Source organism: Mucor mucedo (assembly GCF_025094135.1).
Source record: "Mucor mucedo strain NRRL 3635 chromosome Unknown EV154scaffold_16, whole genome shotgun sequence".
Lineage (NCBI taxonomy): Eukaryota > Fungi > Mucoromycota > Mucoromycetes > Mucorales > Mucoraceae > Mucor > Mucor mucedo.
The window spans coordinates 1-14330 of NW_026252300.1; the positions used below are offsets into that span (position 1 = coordinate 1).

General features: G+C 37.6%; 4 protein-coding genes across 4 annotated transcripts; 2 read left to right on the forward strand and 2 right to left on the reverse strand.

The window, feature by feature from the left end:
• Positions 1-5166: 5166 nt before the first annotated feature.
• On the reverse strand, positions 5167-6282 carry EV154DRAFT_560146 (uncharacterized protein; the record flags this gene model as incomplete). The annotated part of the gene is made up of 2 exons (XM_051605593.1): positions 5167-5678; positions 5742-6282. The coding sequence occupies 2 exons, from the start codon at positions 6280-6282 to the stop codon at positions 5167-5169; spliced, it is 1053 nt and encodes a 350-aa protein (XP_051460913.1).
• Positions 6283-7173: 891 nt separating this feature from the next.
• On the forward strand, positions 7174-10340 carry EV154DRAFT_497999 (Retinoic acid induced 16-like protein-domain-containing protein). The gene is made up of 2 exons (XM_051600303.1): positions 7174-7385; positions 7462-10340. Exons 1-2 carry the CDS (start codon positions 7281-7283, stop codon positions 10288-10290), a joined length of 2934 nt encoding a protein of 977 aa, XP_051460914.1. The 5' UTR covers positions 7174-7280; the 3' UTR covers positions 10291-10340.
• A 1426-nt stretch (positions 10341-11766) lies between these two features.
• On the forward strand, positions 11767-13224 carry EV154DRAFT_78923 (uncharacterized protein). The gene is made up of 2 exons (XM_051607780.1): positions 11767-11811; positions 11879-13224. Exon 2 carries the CDS (start codon positions 12068-12070, stop codon positions 13058-13060), a length of 993 nt encoding a protein of 330 aa, XP_051460915.1. The 5' UTR covers positions 11767-11811; positions 11879-12067; the 3' UTR covers positions 13061-13224.
• Positions 12929-14047, reverse strand: EV154DRAFT_498006 (uncharacterized protein). The gene has a single exon (XM_051600304.1). It carries the CDS (start codon positions 13813-13815, stop codon positions 13138-13140), a length of 678 nt encoding a protein of 225 aa, XP_051460916.1. The 5' UTR covers positions 13816-14047; the 3' UTR covers positions 12929-13137.
• Between the last annotated feature and the right edge of the window lie 283 nt (positions 14048-14330).

Here is a 14330-nt window from a genome sequence, read left to right on the forward strand (position 1 = left end):
CAGTCCCGAGATTTGGAGGGCAAATCCAATGTCATTTCCATCAAGCTATCAACTTTATCAATATAGCTTTTATTTCTATTTTTATTTCAGATTACAATTATAAATCATGAAGGATTAATTGTTCTGTCATCGAATTTTAATTCATCAATAAATTAAATTTTTTATAGCAATTTTTTAAAACCAGGCGGTGAGTATATGTATATCGAGGAAGGTCAAAGAAAGGCATGGAATAAAAGTTTCTTATAGTTGATCTCCGCGATCAAAATTTATCGTGTTACCCAATCATACATGTTCATTAACAATCAGTACTTTGACATTTCTAAGAAAGCGTCACAAAAGTTCTTTTCACTTATCTCTGTATACTTTATTATATTATGCCCCCACTCAACGCGAGAAAACGCGCTTACGCTAATAAAAATAAAACGAAGAAGGTGTATTTATGACCAGATCTGTTGATGTTAATGATTGGGAAGAAATGTCTATTGATAACACAACAAACGTCGATGAATTGCATTCTTTAGCTGAAAGCCATAATGATACTTCGATTGTTAAGAATTCTATAAATAAAATTCTTGTCGATATCACCGGACAATCCAGTCGTCCTAAAACTTACACTGGTACTTCAAGAACTACATTATGGAGAAATAAAAAAGAATCGAGTATGATTGATGATCGTTCTAAGTTAACCCGATTTCGGTTTTGTACCTGTCGCCGTTGCTGCTACACAGCATGAGGTTGTTTTGAGCCGTAGTCAAAAGGAATTGATCCAAATCAACGAAGTATTTTTACAACTGCAGGATTTACTTAAGCCTATCATGAATAAGTCAAACCAAAATAGTAAGGTTTTGGCGTACAATTTTGTTCGCTATTCTTCAATCAACTGTTATTTTATCAGAAGACTCGAAGGAATGAACAAGGGCCAAGCTTCACGCAGTGCGGCAAAACAGTTTTGGCATGATAATAACGTCGCTTATCGGGCTATGACAATTATCAAGTGGTCTAATGAATTTTTGCAGGAACGCAAACTTTCTGACCATTGTCAAGGCGTTCATAGCAAGAGAAAGTCTTTTCTTAATGATTCAGACGTTAAGATGATGATCCTTGAAGAGATGAGAAAGACCAAGCCAGCTGAGCGATCCTTGGTTGTAATTAAGAAATTTATTGATGATGTTGTTGTTTCCTTCTTTTTTGGGTGTTGCTAATAGATCTGTTGCTGAAACAACAATTAGCAAGTACCTGTACGAATGGGGATACGCCTATAGAAAGAACAAAAAAATGATCTATTTTGATGGTCATGAACGTGAGGATGTGGTTGCATACAGAGATATCTGGTCAAGAAGAATGATGGGGTACATGGAGAAAATGGATTTTTATACTGGGGAAAATGAAGAGAATATCTTGGAGCCAACGTTAGAAGACGGTGACAAAAAGCTTGTTTTCGTAACACAGGATGAAAGCCCGTTTTACGCCAATGATGGTAAAAACGATCTTTGGCTGGAGGATGGTGAGAACCATATTCGCAAGAAGAGACCTGGATCTTCAATTATGATCAGTGAGTTCCAGTGTCCCTGTCATGGTACCATGAAGATTGCAAATTGGTCGTCAAGAACGAAGTTTAAGGCAGGTGATAGCAGAGAAGGTTGGTGGACCTACAAGCACATGGTGGAACAATTGGAGGAGAATGTCATCGGTCTCTTTGATGCATTGCATCCAGGTTGTAAAGCAGTATTTCTTTTTGACAATAGCTCCAACCATGGAGCTAATTCCGATGAAGCTCTTGTGGTCAACAGAATGGCTTTGAAGGATCGAGTGTGGCCAATTACGAGCGAGTTTCAGTTTCATGATACTGTTGTTAATTTAACAAGTGGAGAGGTTTTGGAGCAGTCCTTCTTTTATGACAAGGTTGATACGAGTAGAGATAAGAAAGGCCGTACTAAGTCCAAAACTGTACGGTACTTCAAGGGAATCAAAACTATCTTGGAGGAGAGAAATCAGTGGATTGGTCATGACATCAATGGCAAAGCGTGGAAGTTGGATTGCGGTTCACCCGAGATATCTTCTGATAAGATCTGTTGCGCTCGTCACTTCTTAAGTTCTCGCCCAGATTTTTGTAATCAAAAATCGGCACTCCAAGAAGTAGTAGAAGATGCTGGCCACATCTTCGAACTATATCCAAAGTACCACTGTGAGTGTAATTGGATCGAAATGTACTGGGGTGGAGCAAAGCGGGAGGCTCGCCTCAAATGCGATTACACTTTCAAGTCTTTGGATAGCAACATGGATGCATTTTTGGATAAGGCAGGAAGCATTGCCAGAATTAGAAGATACTTTCGGCGTGCAACTGAATACATTGAAGCCTACAGCAAGTGTAGTGACGGTCGAGAAGTGGTGCAGACTGTGAAAAAATTTGCGGAGAAAAAGTACCTTTCCCACAGAAAGGTTAGAATCCCTTCGGACTTAGACCATGAATAGAATATTTTTTTATAAATACACATAAATTAGCATTCATTTGACCTTCAATGCCGAACTTTTTTTTATTTTTTGCCTAATGTCAAGGGGAGTAGGGTACTCTTGCCAAAAAAAAAAAAATACTCATCACCAACATCGCAATTGCGAAAAAAAAAATTTGAAACAAATTTGAAATTTATCAGGTTTAAGCTTGGTGGCACGTTATAGCAGATTAAACTAAGAGGCTTCTTGTTTTTTACACGAGGTATTATTCACGAGTTATGTATCTATCAATTACCGTTCATCATCTAGAATATTCTTAGAACGATTATGGTTAGTTCTTTCATTTAAGTTTCTGGTAATGGTTGTATAGAGTACATTGTGAACAGTTGTCTGTTACTAAACTGACTGAATATTTACCATTAAGACATTTTGAGAAATATTACAGTCTAGAAATTATAAACTGACTTTTGGAAAAAGATAGAAATATTAGCAGCCTCTTTACCTCCCCTTTTTCTTTTTTCGTAAGTCTTTCAACCACTGCTTTCAGCCCTTTCCTTATAAAAGGAGCTCAAATCTATTTAATGAAATCGTTAGTTTTTTCTGTCGTATAACTTAATTTTGCCTTATTCATATAAGCCTGGCTTCACTATAAATAAATATAATTACTATAACTGTACGGTGTCCCTTCTTATAATGGGGACTGAATATTCTTTCCAGTTGCATTTTACTATACTCCCTCGAAGACACTTATATCTGGTTCATTTTAGCAGTACCCTTTTATATATTTATATTTCTCGGTGGACAACTTATAGTCGGGTGCTCACTTTATAGGGGCTGTTATCTTACCCTTTATCTTTATTTTCGCTACTACTTTTCACACTAACTTACCAAAAAAATACCACACACCACCCTTTTTATCACATTGAAAACAATCAGAAAATTGTGTTTGATGGGCTCACAATTTACTGTGAGTAAACGATGTAGTGTTGGGTCAGAGGCTATCAAATAAACCCGATAGAAAATTAAAAGGTTTGTTATGAAAGACCTCATAACTGGGTAGGTATTTCACCAATCACTGCCTTCTAATTACATGGTAGCTATTGGTGACAAGAAAAAAACCTTAAAGCCGAGGGGCTAAATAACAGCTTATCGTTCATCAGAAAACCAATTCATACTACTGGTGCCTCTGGTACTTTATCAGCATTAATGCATATCCTTTTCAAGTATGGCTTGTTGGTTGCGAAAAAAAATCTAGTCCCATTTTTATAGGGAATCTAGACACTTGTCGTCCAGAAAGTACGCCATATCATAGGCGGTATTTAATACACCAGGGAAAATATAGAGGCAGGATTACAGGAAAAGGCTGGATGGTTTGAGATCAGAACACCTATTCCCATCTCGTCAATCAAAAATAACTTCGTATCACATGGAAACCCCTTTCGATTTAAAAATGTATTGCCACAATATTCAATGATGTAATTACGTCGCATCTCAGAAAAAGTAAAGGTACTGTAAATAATCTTTTGATTCGGTCCAAGAAGTACAGACATAAAGAGAACGTAAAAGAACAAAAGGAAGGAAAATAAAGTTTCAGGAAAGGTCACATACTAATTAAAAGGCCGAACAGGGTCAAAACGTAAAGCTACGAATAATTGTATTGAATTACACAATGACCTAAAACAAGAAAACCCTATAAACAAAGAGATCACAATGGAGGTATTTGTAGTAAGAAACCCTTGGTTATCTCTTAGCTTTGAAAATGCGCGTTCAGGTGTATATCGGCAGCAGAAAAAAAAAATTGTTGCTTTTAGACGCTAACGAGCTTAAAACATCCTCGTATGGTAATACGTTTTTAAAAAAGATGCTTTTATTTATTTGTGCCATCGGAAATAACCAGTTTCAATCCAATGTCTTAAATTCGTTGCATACAATGTAGGTTACCTCTTTGTTTTATTGCGATGAGTTGGGGGTTATAAAAGTTTTCACGGGCAAAATTCGCCAGAAAAGGTAAAGCTGTGATCGGAAAAAGATTTTACACTTTATTTTTCATGCAATTATGGCAAGATAGAGTTCTTGCAAACAACACGAGTTACACGAGATAATGAATATCATTTGAAAGATAACGTCATCTGGCCAAGCCCCACGTTTTCATTTTTACTAAGCAAATCTTGTGTGTTTTTTTTTAAAAAGTTTTTTTGATTGGGATTATGCAAGCATTACCAATATGTGGCGCATGAGAAGAGGGCTGTTCTTTAAAATAAAAGTCGCGTTTAAACATTTTCCAGATAATTACAATGTGAAAACTATAAAGTGAGTTACCGCGTTGTGGGAGAAGAGTTAAACCAGCCAATCAGATAGTGTTTGTTTATATGACAAATGTAGCTCAATAACATTAGGTGAGTTTTCTGATTGGCTTACAATGGACTTGGCAAAAAGAAGGTTTTTGCAGAATAAATGATTCGTTTGCAGGTACTACGTGTCATGTTTTGTGATACGTGAACAGGGTTCGTGTCTATAACGTGATGCATGTGCCATATATTATATTTATAAAAAGATTTACAAAAATAGAAAAAATGCTTAGGTGTGGTTTAATTCAAGTACAGAGATGCGCGTATGGGTGAAAAAGATGAAATATAGAAAATGCATAGATGTGGTTGGTTGGGGGAGTAGGGGGTGATTATATACTAAGTGGAGAAAGAAAGAAAAAGAAAAAAATTAAATCATAAGGCCTTGACTGGTAGCCCAAACGACAGCCATGTCACTAAGAATTTTTGCTAAGCCGTCTTCGAGATCACATACAAGAATGTCTTGCAAAATTTCTTGTCTCTTTTCAGGCCATTCAGCCTCTGTATCAGACATGGTGAATGGGTCAGCGTGTTCCATCGTACATCTTTCATAGAGAACGGTCAAATCAGGGGAGATACCGTATGTTTCAATAAAGGGTTTGAAAGTGACGGGGATTTGCGGAGCAAATGGGAATAGACCGAGTGTTGGTACGTTGGGTTGTATTGGCGCAGATTGTTTCATACAGACGGATAAGAAGAGTGTTTGACACCATAAGGGTATTTTACCACGAATGACTAAATCATGTGCGTGGCCATAAGGGTTGGTAAATCTCGCGCCAAATGTGTAGCTGTATGGGATAAACATATCGTAGGAGGATGTCGTTAAATGGTTGACCATATTAAATACGTTGTCAAATCGAAACGTATCGATCGGTGCTTCAGCTGATACAAACAAAGATCAGTATGTTATCCACATCACTTTTCGATTTTAATATTATTATTTACCTGAAGCGTCAATAAATCTATTTGACAAGGAATCTTCAATGGCAGACATGGTAGGAGAAGACTGTGGAGAGCAAGATTGCCATATTTGATGTACAAAGACTCCTTTTGATAATCTCATGAGAGATATTTGGCTCATATCCAGACCTATGCTTTTACAATGAATCATGCGTACAAGTAAGTTTTCAGATCGATATCTTCTAAATTCCAGCGGATCCGCAGTAAAAGGATTTGATGTGGTGTTTTTACTAATCATGGACAACATGGCAGTGACATGTGAGCTGGGATGATCTCTTTTAGCTTTTTTGGCCAGATATGTCTCAGGGGGAGAGTATGCTATGCTTGTTGAGTTGAAGATTTGTTCACGCAATTGTGATGTGATGTACTCCCAAGTACCATTGTCTCTGCAGAAGGAAGACACTGGTCCCGATGCATGATTGTCGATAAAAAAGTCATTGAAATCCGTTTTATCCAATTGATAAGGGTTATCTTCAACCTTTGGTCCATTTGAGTAATAATGGGCATTGTCAAAAAAGGTGGTCATTTTTTTATTTTTTTATTTTTTACGAATAGAAGGGATATTTTTTAATTTTTCTTGGATCTCAGTGAATTTATAGAAATTTTTTTTTAAAATCCAGCCTCTTTTTTTTTGAGTCAAATTACCGGGATGATAGGCGGTGCGGCCATGCGGACGATGGCATACGCAATAATATTGCCATTTTAGATCAATAAGCACGCTAACAGTGCTGCTTTTAAACTACAAAGTAATTAACATTTCAGTAGATCTGAACAATAGGAAATAGTTCGAGATCATATACCCTTTGCAAGATTGCCCTGTGTTTATATTATCATGATTTTTTTTTCTATTTTAAAGCTCCATTTGTATGATCCTCCTTTTTATTTCATTACAATTTGTCCGTGTAACACAATGTATTATAAATAAGAACAAGCATTTGTAAGCTTTACCAGTCCCCTCCCCCCATCCATCCCAAATGAAACCTGTTGCAAAAGCCTCTTTTAGAAAATTTCATGTAAATTTTTTGTCTATCTTTTGACACTAATGTTTTGTTTTTTATTGTTATCCCTTTTGAGTCATAAGAAACCCCAACGGGCCTAAGCGCCGAGAGAACGAGTTTGGGATGAGGGTGAAGGTGAGGGGGGGGGGGCGCCGACTTTTTTTTTTTTTTTTTTTTTTTTTACAGGGCCGCATTGAGCCCTATCATCTGTAAACAAATCTTTAAAATGCAATCCAGGTTTTAGATCGAACGTTAAAATAATTAGTCATTGATCCTTGCCAATTGTTACACTCCCCCCTTTTTGGATTATTAATTTACCATAAATACTTCCCCTCTCTCATCATGTGCCTGTCGCGCAGCAACACAAATGTCAATAGAGTCACACACACACACACGCACACACACTTTTGTTTGTATTGTAGACTGAAATCAAGGAGGTTGTTGTTGTTGTTATTGCTGTGAAAAAGACCCTATCAACTCTTTCACTCCCTAATTTTTCTTCTTTTTCTTCTCTTTTCCCCCCAACATGGATTATTTCTCGAAATTCAGAAAACGTATCATCCCACCCAAAGTGCAACTGACGACCGCTATGCAATTAGCAAGGTTCCATAAATGTTGGGACTATGTGCACGTAACGTTTATATATATATAAAAAAAAAATATCTATTATAAAATCACGTAGCCCTCCAATTGTAACGATCATATAGAATATCTTTATAGCGGAGGATCGAAAAAGTAATTTACACGTCAAGCAAACTGAAATACCCGAACGATTACGGCAGATGGTCGATATGCTGGTAGACGAAGAAGCGCGACAAGAAGATAACACCACAGGCGTATGTATGGAATATTTCCTCAAAAATGGCATACTTCAGTATTTGGTCAACGTATCTGAAAAGATGGATTATCCTGAAGGTATACGAGGTGAAGGGATTCGAACCATTGCCTCCATGGTTGATTTGTTGGATGATCGCTTCTTGGTTCATAATGCGGTTCATAAACCAACCATTAAACTCCTGAGATTTTGTGTGTTAGATGAACGACAAAGCGAATTGGATCATGAGGATTTGGTAGATCTCATGTATATCATTTGTTCCAAGATCCATGGATTTCCAGCCCTATTAAATATTTTTTTTCACGATAAGCAGTGGTTAACTACACCCCAAAGAACATTACAAGCGACTGTAACTGCAGCAACAGGAGCAACAACACAGTCCTCATCAGATGCACCGCCAACAACACCACTACCAACCTCATCATCAGCATCAGCAGCAGCAGCAGCTCAAACTCCACCACCTGAATATGAGTTTCTATTATTTACATACTTGTTGCGTTTTGTGCATAGAGAAGGTCGATCAGGTGATTTTGCTAGAACGGGCTTATTGTTTTTGATGGAAATGGCCACCCATCAATTAGGTGACTTTATTCTCGAGTCTGATTTTGCCACTATTATGGCTGCAGGTTTAGGTGCTTTGTATTCACAACTGCCACGTAAACTCATTATTAAGGACACAGCAGAGATTCATAGTAGCCCAGCTTCGTTTTTGCTTGGACAGGACTTGGACCCACGTGCGTTTCCTACCGAGGAAGTAGGAATAGAGCAATCTAACTCGGATCAATTCAAGTATCAATTAGATTCGTTCCTGAAACTATTGGAATTCTGCCAGGATATTCTGACGCGATGTCCCAATGATGCCATCTCAGACCGCTTATTACAATGTGTACGCATGATCTTTTTAGAAAATATACTCTATCCTTCCATTCTCGAGTGTTCCGATATGGATGGCTCTTCCGTGGCCGTATTAAGTTACATTGATTTAATCCTGCAGACCGTGCATCAACAAGATTTAGCCGATGTCATGGTAGGTTTTTTAATGGATGACGAAGATCAAGACACGAAACCCGTTTCACCTTCTTCCGCCACCACCAATATCTTTGCCGGCGTCGAATTCGATCGCTTCAAAAGCTCGCCTTATTTTACCGCTGAACGTTTCACACTCAAGGATCTCATTTTTAGTAGACTTAAATCGAGTTCTCAACCAACCGTCATTGCAACATTAAAGCTCTTAAAGACTTTAATCGTCAAACATTGTCGCTTTGCAAATCGTCTATTATCCACAACACCAGATACACAACAAGAATCAAGAGTTATCTCTCACCATATTCGTGAGATCGAACTTTATTTTGCCCTCGTGTCAGCTATTGATCGAGTGCATGTGGATGATATCTTGACACTGGGCTATGAAGACTATCTCAAAGATATCGAAGCCATGATGGCCCACGATGCATGTTTCCAACAAGCAACCACCACCACCACCACATCAACAAAGAGGAGTGAAAAAAGACGCAGCTTCAAGTACGGACAACGACTTGATTTTAATGAAAAGGAACAAAACAAGCACGCACATACAAAGAGACCGATGCAAAGACATCGAATTCGACCTACCGATACTTTAATTCAAATTTTGTTGGGCCTACTTAGTCATTTTTTTGCCCAGTCGTCCGAATTAAATTTAGCCTTGACCGGTGTGATTTCTGCATTAGCCATGTGTCCCTATCGTAGTTTGGAAGGATGGATTTCATTTTGTGAGACGGATCGTACGCATGCCGATGATGTTTTGCATTTAACAGATACACCTCCACCCGTCGTCATTGACGGTATTCGAAGTGACGAGATTTATGCACTGAATGCCATCGAAGAACAACAAGAAAACTGCGATGACGATGATCAATCGGTGGATTTTGGTGCGGAGCGTAATTCTGTGCGTATGACTCGACCTACCCAGTTTAAATCATTTCCTCCCTTCTATACCTTGTTTCGAACTTTGACGCAACAAATCGATTATTATCGGTCGGAAGTTGATGGGTTTGATCGCTTATTAGATGAACGTTGGAACGGATTATTATTTGGAGAGGGCAATTTACCTCCTTTAGGGACACCATCCTTGTCTAGTTCAACAAAACGTGGAGACCCTTCAGGTTTAGAGAATTCGCCCAAGTTGTACACAACACAACGACGTAATTCTGTTTTAAAAGCCTCGGCTTCCGCTTCTACTATCAATATGGCAGCACCCAATCCATCCAAATCACTCTCATCTTCCACTACTGCTGCAGCAATGGCGGTGAATGGAGGTGGAGGAGGGGCCATGACAGCATCTACCTCAAGTAACACAAGTACACCCGTAACAAGTAGTACAAGTAGCACAACTTCCACACCAGCAGGAATAAATCCACTTTCGCCATTAGCGATACATGCCAAAAAGACACGACTTGTACGAATTCAACCACTTTTCCCTTCAAATTTTGAAATCGAGCGTGATGAACCTATATTAAACTTGGATCAGGAAGATGAAGATATGTTTACGCCTCGACCCAATTGTAATCCCTCACAGCGTAAAAAGATGGATAAAACCACAGAAATCTCGTTAAGCATGTTGTTGAATAATGTGGTTATTTTGGAAGAAACCATTAAAGAGTTGGTAGCAATCATGCAGGTGAGACGAAGTTTAGGCATTGATAAAATACGGTATACATAAATAAAAGATATGTTGGCCACCAAAGTATATTCAGTGTGCAGTATAAAAAACCTGTTTTCATCTTGTTTTGTTATAAGTAGAGCACATGGTATTCTACATTCCAATTGGACGATTAAAATGGTCAAATGATCAATTATATCATCCTGAAACAAATCAGTTTTTGTACATCAGAATTAAAACTCTTTCCCTCTCTTTTTTTTCATGTTTCTTTCAGTTTATCACAAACAAAAACGCCCAGTTTATAAAAAGGTTAGTAAAACAGAACTTCCTCTTCTCCCAAGTCAATGCTTAAACTGAAAAAAGACCTCTAGAAACACATGTTCTCAAGTTCTCACTGCTCATTTTTTTTTTAACTAAACAATGGCAGCAGTTGAAAAATACAAGATAAATTTCTCCCTCTTAAAATGTTGTCATTTGTAAATCCTTTTTACACTCAAATGCATCTTTTACAAACGCTTCTGAACTCCCTTTGACAATTATGTGTCTCGGATGGTCTGATGACTGGTTAACCAATAAGACACCAGCATGAAAACGGTATACCTCACCGTTTTCTTAAAGGATGCTGCGACACGTGCTACATATATGTGTGTATTAGAAGATCCTACGTCGGCGAAAGAAAAATTTGAAAGCTGGCTTTAGGGTATGTAATACATCTTAAAAAATATATCAGCTTTCAGTAAAATTAATTTTCAATATATCTAAATGAAATAGATTCTTAATAAGAAAGACATCCAAGATTACTAGTCGTGCCTCTTGACAGATAGTAATTTACATTCTCAACAAGAAAATTACAGATATCTTGTTTTTCCAAAACTTGTACAAATATACGTACCAAGACAGTAAGCGTACTCCAAGTAAAGGTATCCTCAGCAGGCAACATATACCAAGGACAAAACTGAAGATCACAGAGGCTGATGGTGTAATGATTTCAGGACTAAATAAATCAATTGGCTCTAATATTGCTTCGCTGACAAAGCAAACAATTATCGAAGATATACAGCCATACTATTTCCAATGCTGTGGGACAAATGGCGTACTTGTTATGTCGGACAAGTCAGCGGGATCACATTTATATTATGTCATCCTGAAACAAATCCGGTTTATCACAAAAAAAAACGCCCAATTTTATAAAAAGGTTAGTAAAAAAAAGAGCTTCCTTTTCTCCCAAGTCAATGCTTAATCCTAACAAAGACCTATAGAAGCGTATCTTCTCGAGCTCTCATTGCTCGATTTTCAACTAAAAAATGACAGTAGTTGAAAAGTGCAAGATATCTTTCCCCCCTTTTTCAAAAAATCGTCGCCTGTAAATACTTTTTATATTCGATTACAGACGCTTTTGAACTCCCTTTGGCAATCCTGTCTACCCTGGTGTTCTGATGGCTGGTTGACCAATAGCTCACCTGCAGGAAAACGGTATCCCTCGCCGTTTTCTACAAGAATGCAGTTATACGTGCTGCAAATTTCAACAACGTAGGATCCTCCATATAAGCCAAGGAGATTTTTTTAAAATCTGGCTTTACCGTAAGTAATACAACCTGAAAAGTATAACGACCTTCAGTAAAACTAATTCTCAATACAATTAAAATAGATTTTATACAAGACAGACATTCATTCTTACTGGTCGTATCTATTAAAAGATAATACAGTACAAAGCCAAGAAACCAGTTACAGGGAGCTGGTCTTTGACAATCTTTACAAAGATACGTATCAAGCTCGACAGACTAAGCGCATAAATAATGAAAAGAACTCAAGCAGCCGCCAGTTGTCAAGAATAAGAATGGAGTTTACAGAAGTAGATAACATAATGGTGTCAGGATTGAATACATCGATTGGATCTTATATTGGTTCGTTAGCACGTAGATCCTTGACTCATGACAGGCAGTCATATTACTTTAAAGCATGTGGTATGAGCGGAATACTTGATATGTCTGACAAATCCGCAGGATCTCAAATTCACGGCATACAAGACCATGTCCAAGAAATTCGCCAAGCCTTGCATACGTATGATATAAAACTTAGTGAATATCCGGAGCTTACCAAGTACGACGAAATTACAAAGGCACAAACAATCCGTAAGCAAGTCAAGTACTTCAAAAAGTGCCTAAGTAAAATCCAAAACTTGAAGACCAAGGACAAACCCATAATTATTGAGGACTCATATGAACATGTTTTGAAGGTTCACCTTTTTCATTCGTACCTGTTTAATACACAAAAAGCAAATACCATTTCGGAGCAAGATTACGTGATTAAAATTTGGTCGCCATTAATCGAAATCATGTTCCGTTCCTTGAACGAATTTCCCCCGATCATCTGCCATTGGGGAGACACAAGCTCTGAGGTCGTGAAGGAAGATGGCAAAATTATACATATGGATCTAAGGCTGATTGCTTGTGAAGCTGATGAAGAAACGGATGCCGCAGTAGTTGAATTTGCTCCCATGGTTTATAAGTCAAAACATTACAAGGATAAGCTCAGGACCGTTCTAGCAAGCAAAGTCCAGTTAAATGAATTGCTTAAAAATTACGCGGGTTTGGATGAAGACAAGGCTAAAATCATTGCAATTCCCTTCATGCTTATTGTGGGCTTAGTTTGTGACATTTACACCATCATACTGGTGGCAAGTGGGCTATATATTGTTGACGTAGCTTACAGCATGACGTTCCCATGCTTGGCGCAGGAAATCAAAGACGATGGATTGACATATCTAGTAAATGGTCTCAAACTATTGAAGAACTTATGTTTGAAGATCATAAAATTCAAGACGGTCTAGAACAAGAGGAGCAGGTGAACGAATAAAACAAAAGCAAAAAGGATCTGCGTAGACGTAGTACTGGCATTCTTATACTACTATGATGTGAAGACTATTGGGACAAATTTCACCACTGCAGCGTCCGTTTTTTCATCAGTTTCAGAAGCAATCAGTCTTAGATCCATACGTATAATTTTGCCATCTTCCTTCACGACCTCAGAGCTTGTGTCTCCCCAATGGCAGATGATCGGGGGAAATTCGTTCAAGGAACGGAACATGATTTCGATTAATGGCGACCAAATTTTAATCACGTAATCTTGCTCCGAAATGGTATTTGCTTTTTGTGTATTAAACAGGTACGAATGAAAAAGGTGAACCTTCAAAACATGTTCATATGAGTCCTTGATGATCATTAGTTTGTCCTTAGCCTTCAAATTTTGGGTTTTACTTAGACACTTTTTAAAGTACTTGATTTGCTTACGGATTGTTTGTGCCTTTGTAATTTCGTCGTACTTGGTAAGCTCCGGATATTCACTAAGTTTTATATCATACGTATGCAAGGCTTGGCGAATTTCTTGGACATGGTCTTGTATGCCGTGAATTTGAGATCCTGCGGATTTGTCAGACATATCAAGTATTCCGTTCATACCACATGCTTTAAAGTAATATGACTGCCTGTCATGAGTCAAGGATCTACGTGCTAACGAACCAATATAAGATCCAATCGATGTATTCAATCCTGACACCATTATGTTATCTACTTCTGTAAACTCCATTCTTATTCTTGACAACTGGCGGCTGCTTGAGTTCTTTTCATTATTTATGCGCTTAGTCTGTCGAGCTTGATACGTATCTTTGTAAAGATTGTCAAAGACCAGCTCCCTGTAACTGGTTTCTTGGCTTTGTACTGTATTATCTTTTAATAGATACGACCAGTAAGAATGAATGTCTGTGTTGTCAAGAATCTATATGAATTTCATTGATAATAAATTTTAAATTGAAACTTAACATGCCGTATGTGTTGTATTATTTATCTGCATTAAAAACCAGTTTTTTATAAATGACTTTTTTTCTGCCCAACATTACTTGAATACACAGTATTTCTGTATTTTTTTTTCCAGTAAGCTACTTGCTATTATCTTTTTAGATAGAACTTAACCTTTTTGCCTATCTTTGTAATGTTTTATAAACAAATGAATACTTTATAATAAACCCTTCTCTTTTTTACCAGGCGATGATGCCTTGACTTACATTTAGCAGAAGTTTTGTGTAATTTATCATAAACTTATGT

What these genes read in the sequence shown, in the direction of transcription:
- EV154DRAFT_497999 (XM_051600303.1), top strand. Translation starts at nt 7,281, where the DNA reads ATGGATTATTTCTCGAAATTCAGAAAACGTATCATCCCACCCAAAGTG. An exon ending in AATGTTGGGACTATGTGCAC is followed by an intron (nt 7,386 to 7,461) that starts GTAACGTTTATA and finishes ACGATCATATAG; the next exon opens with AATATCTTTATAGCGGAGGA.
- EV154DRAFT_78923 (XM_051607780.1), top strand. Translation starts at nt 12,068, where the DNA reads ATGGAGTTTACAGAAGTAGATAACATAATGGTGTCAGGATTGAATACA.
- EV154DRAFT_498006 (XM_051600304.1), bottom strand. Translation starts at nt 13,815, where the DNA reads ATGGAGTTTACAGAAGTAGATAACATAATGGTGTCAGGATTGAATACA.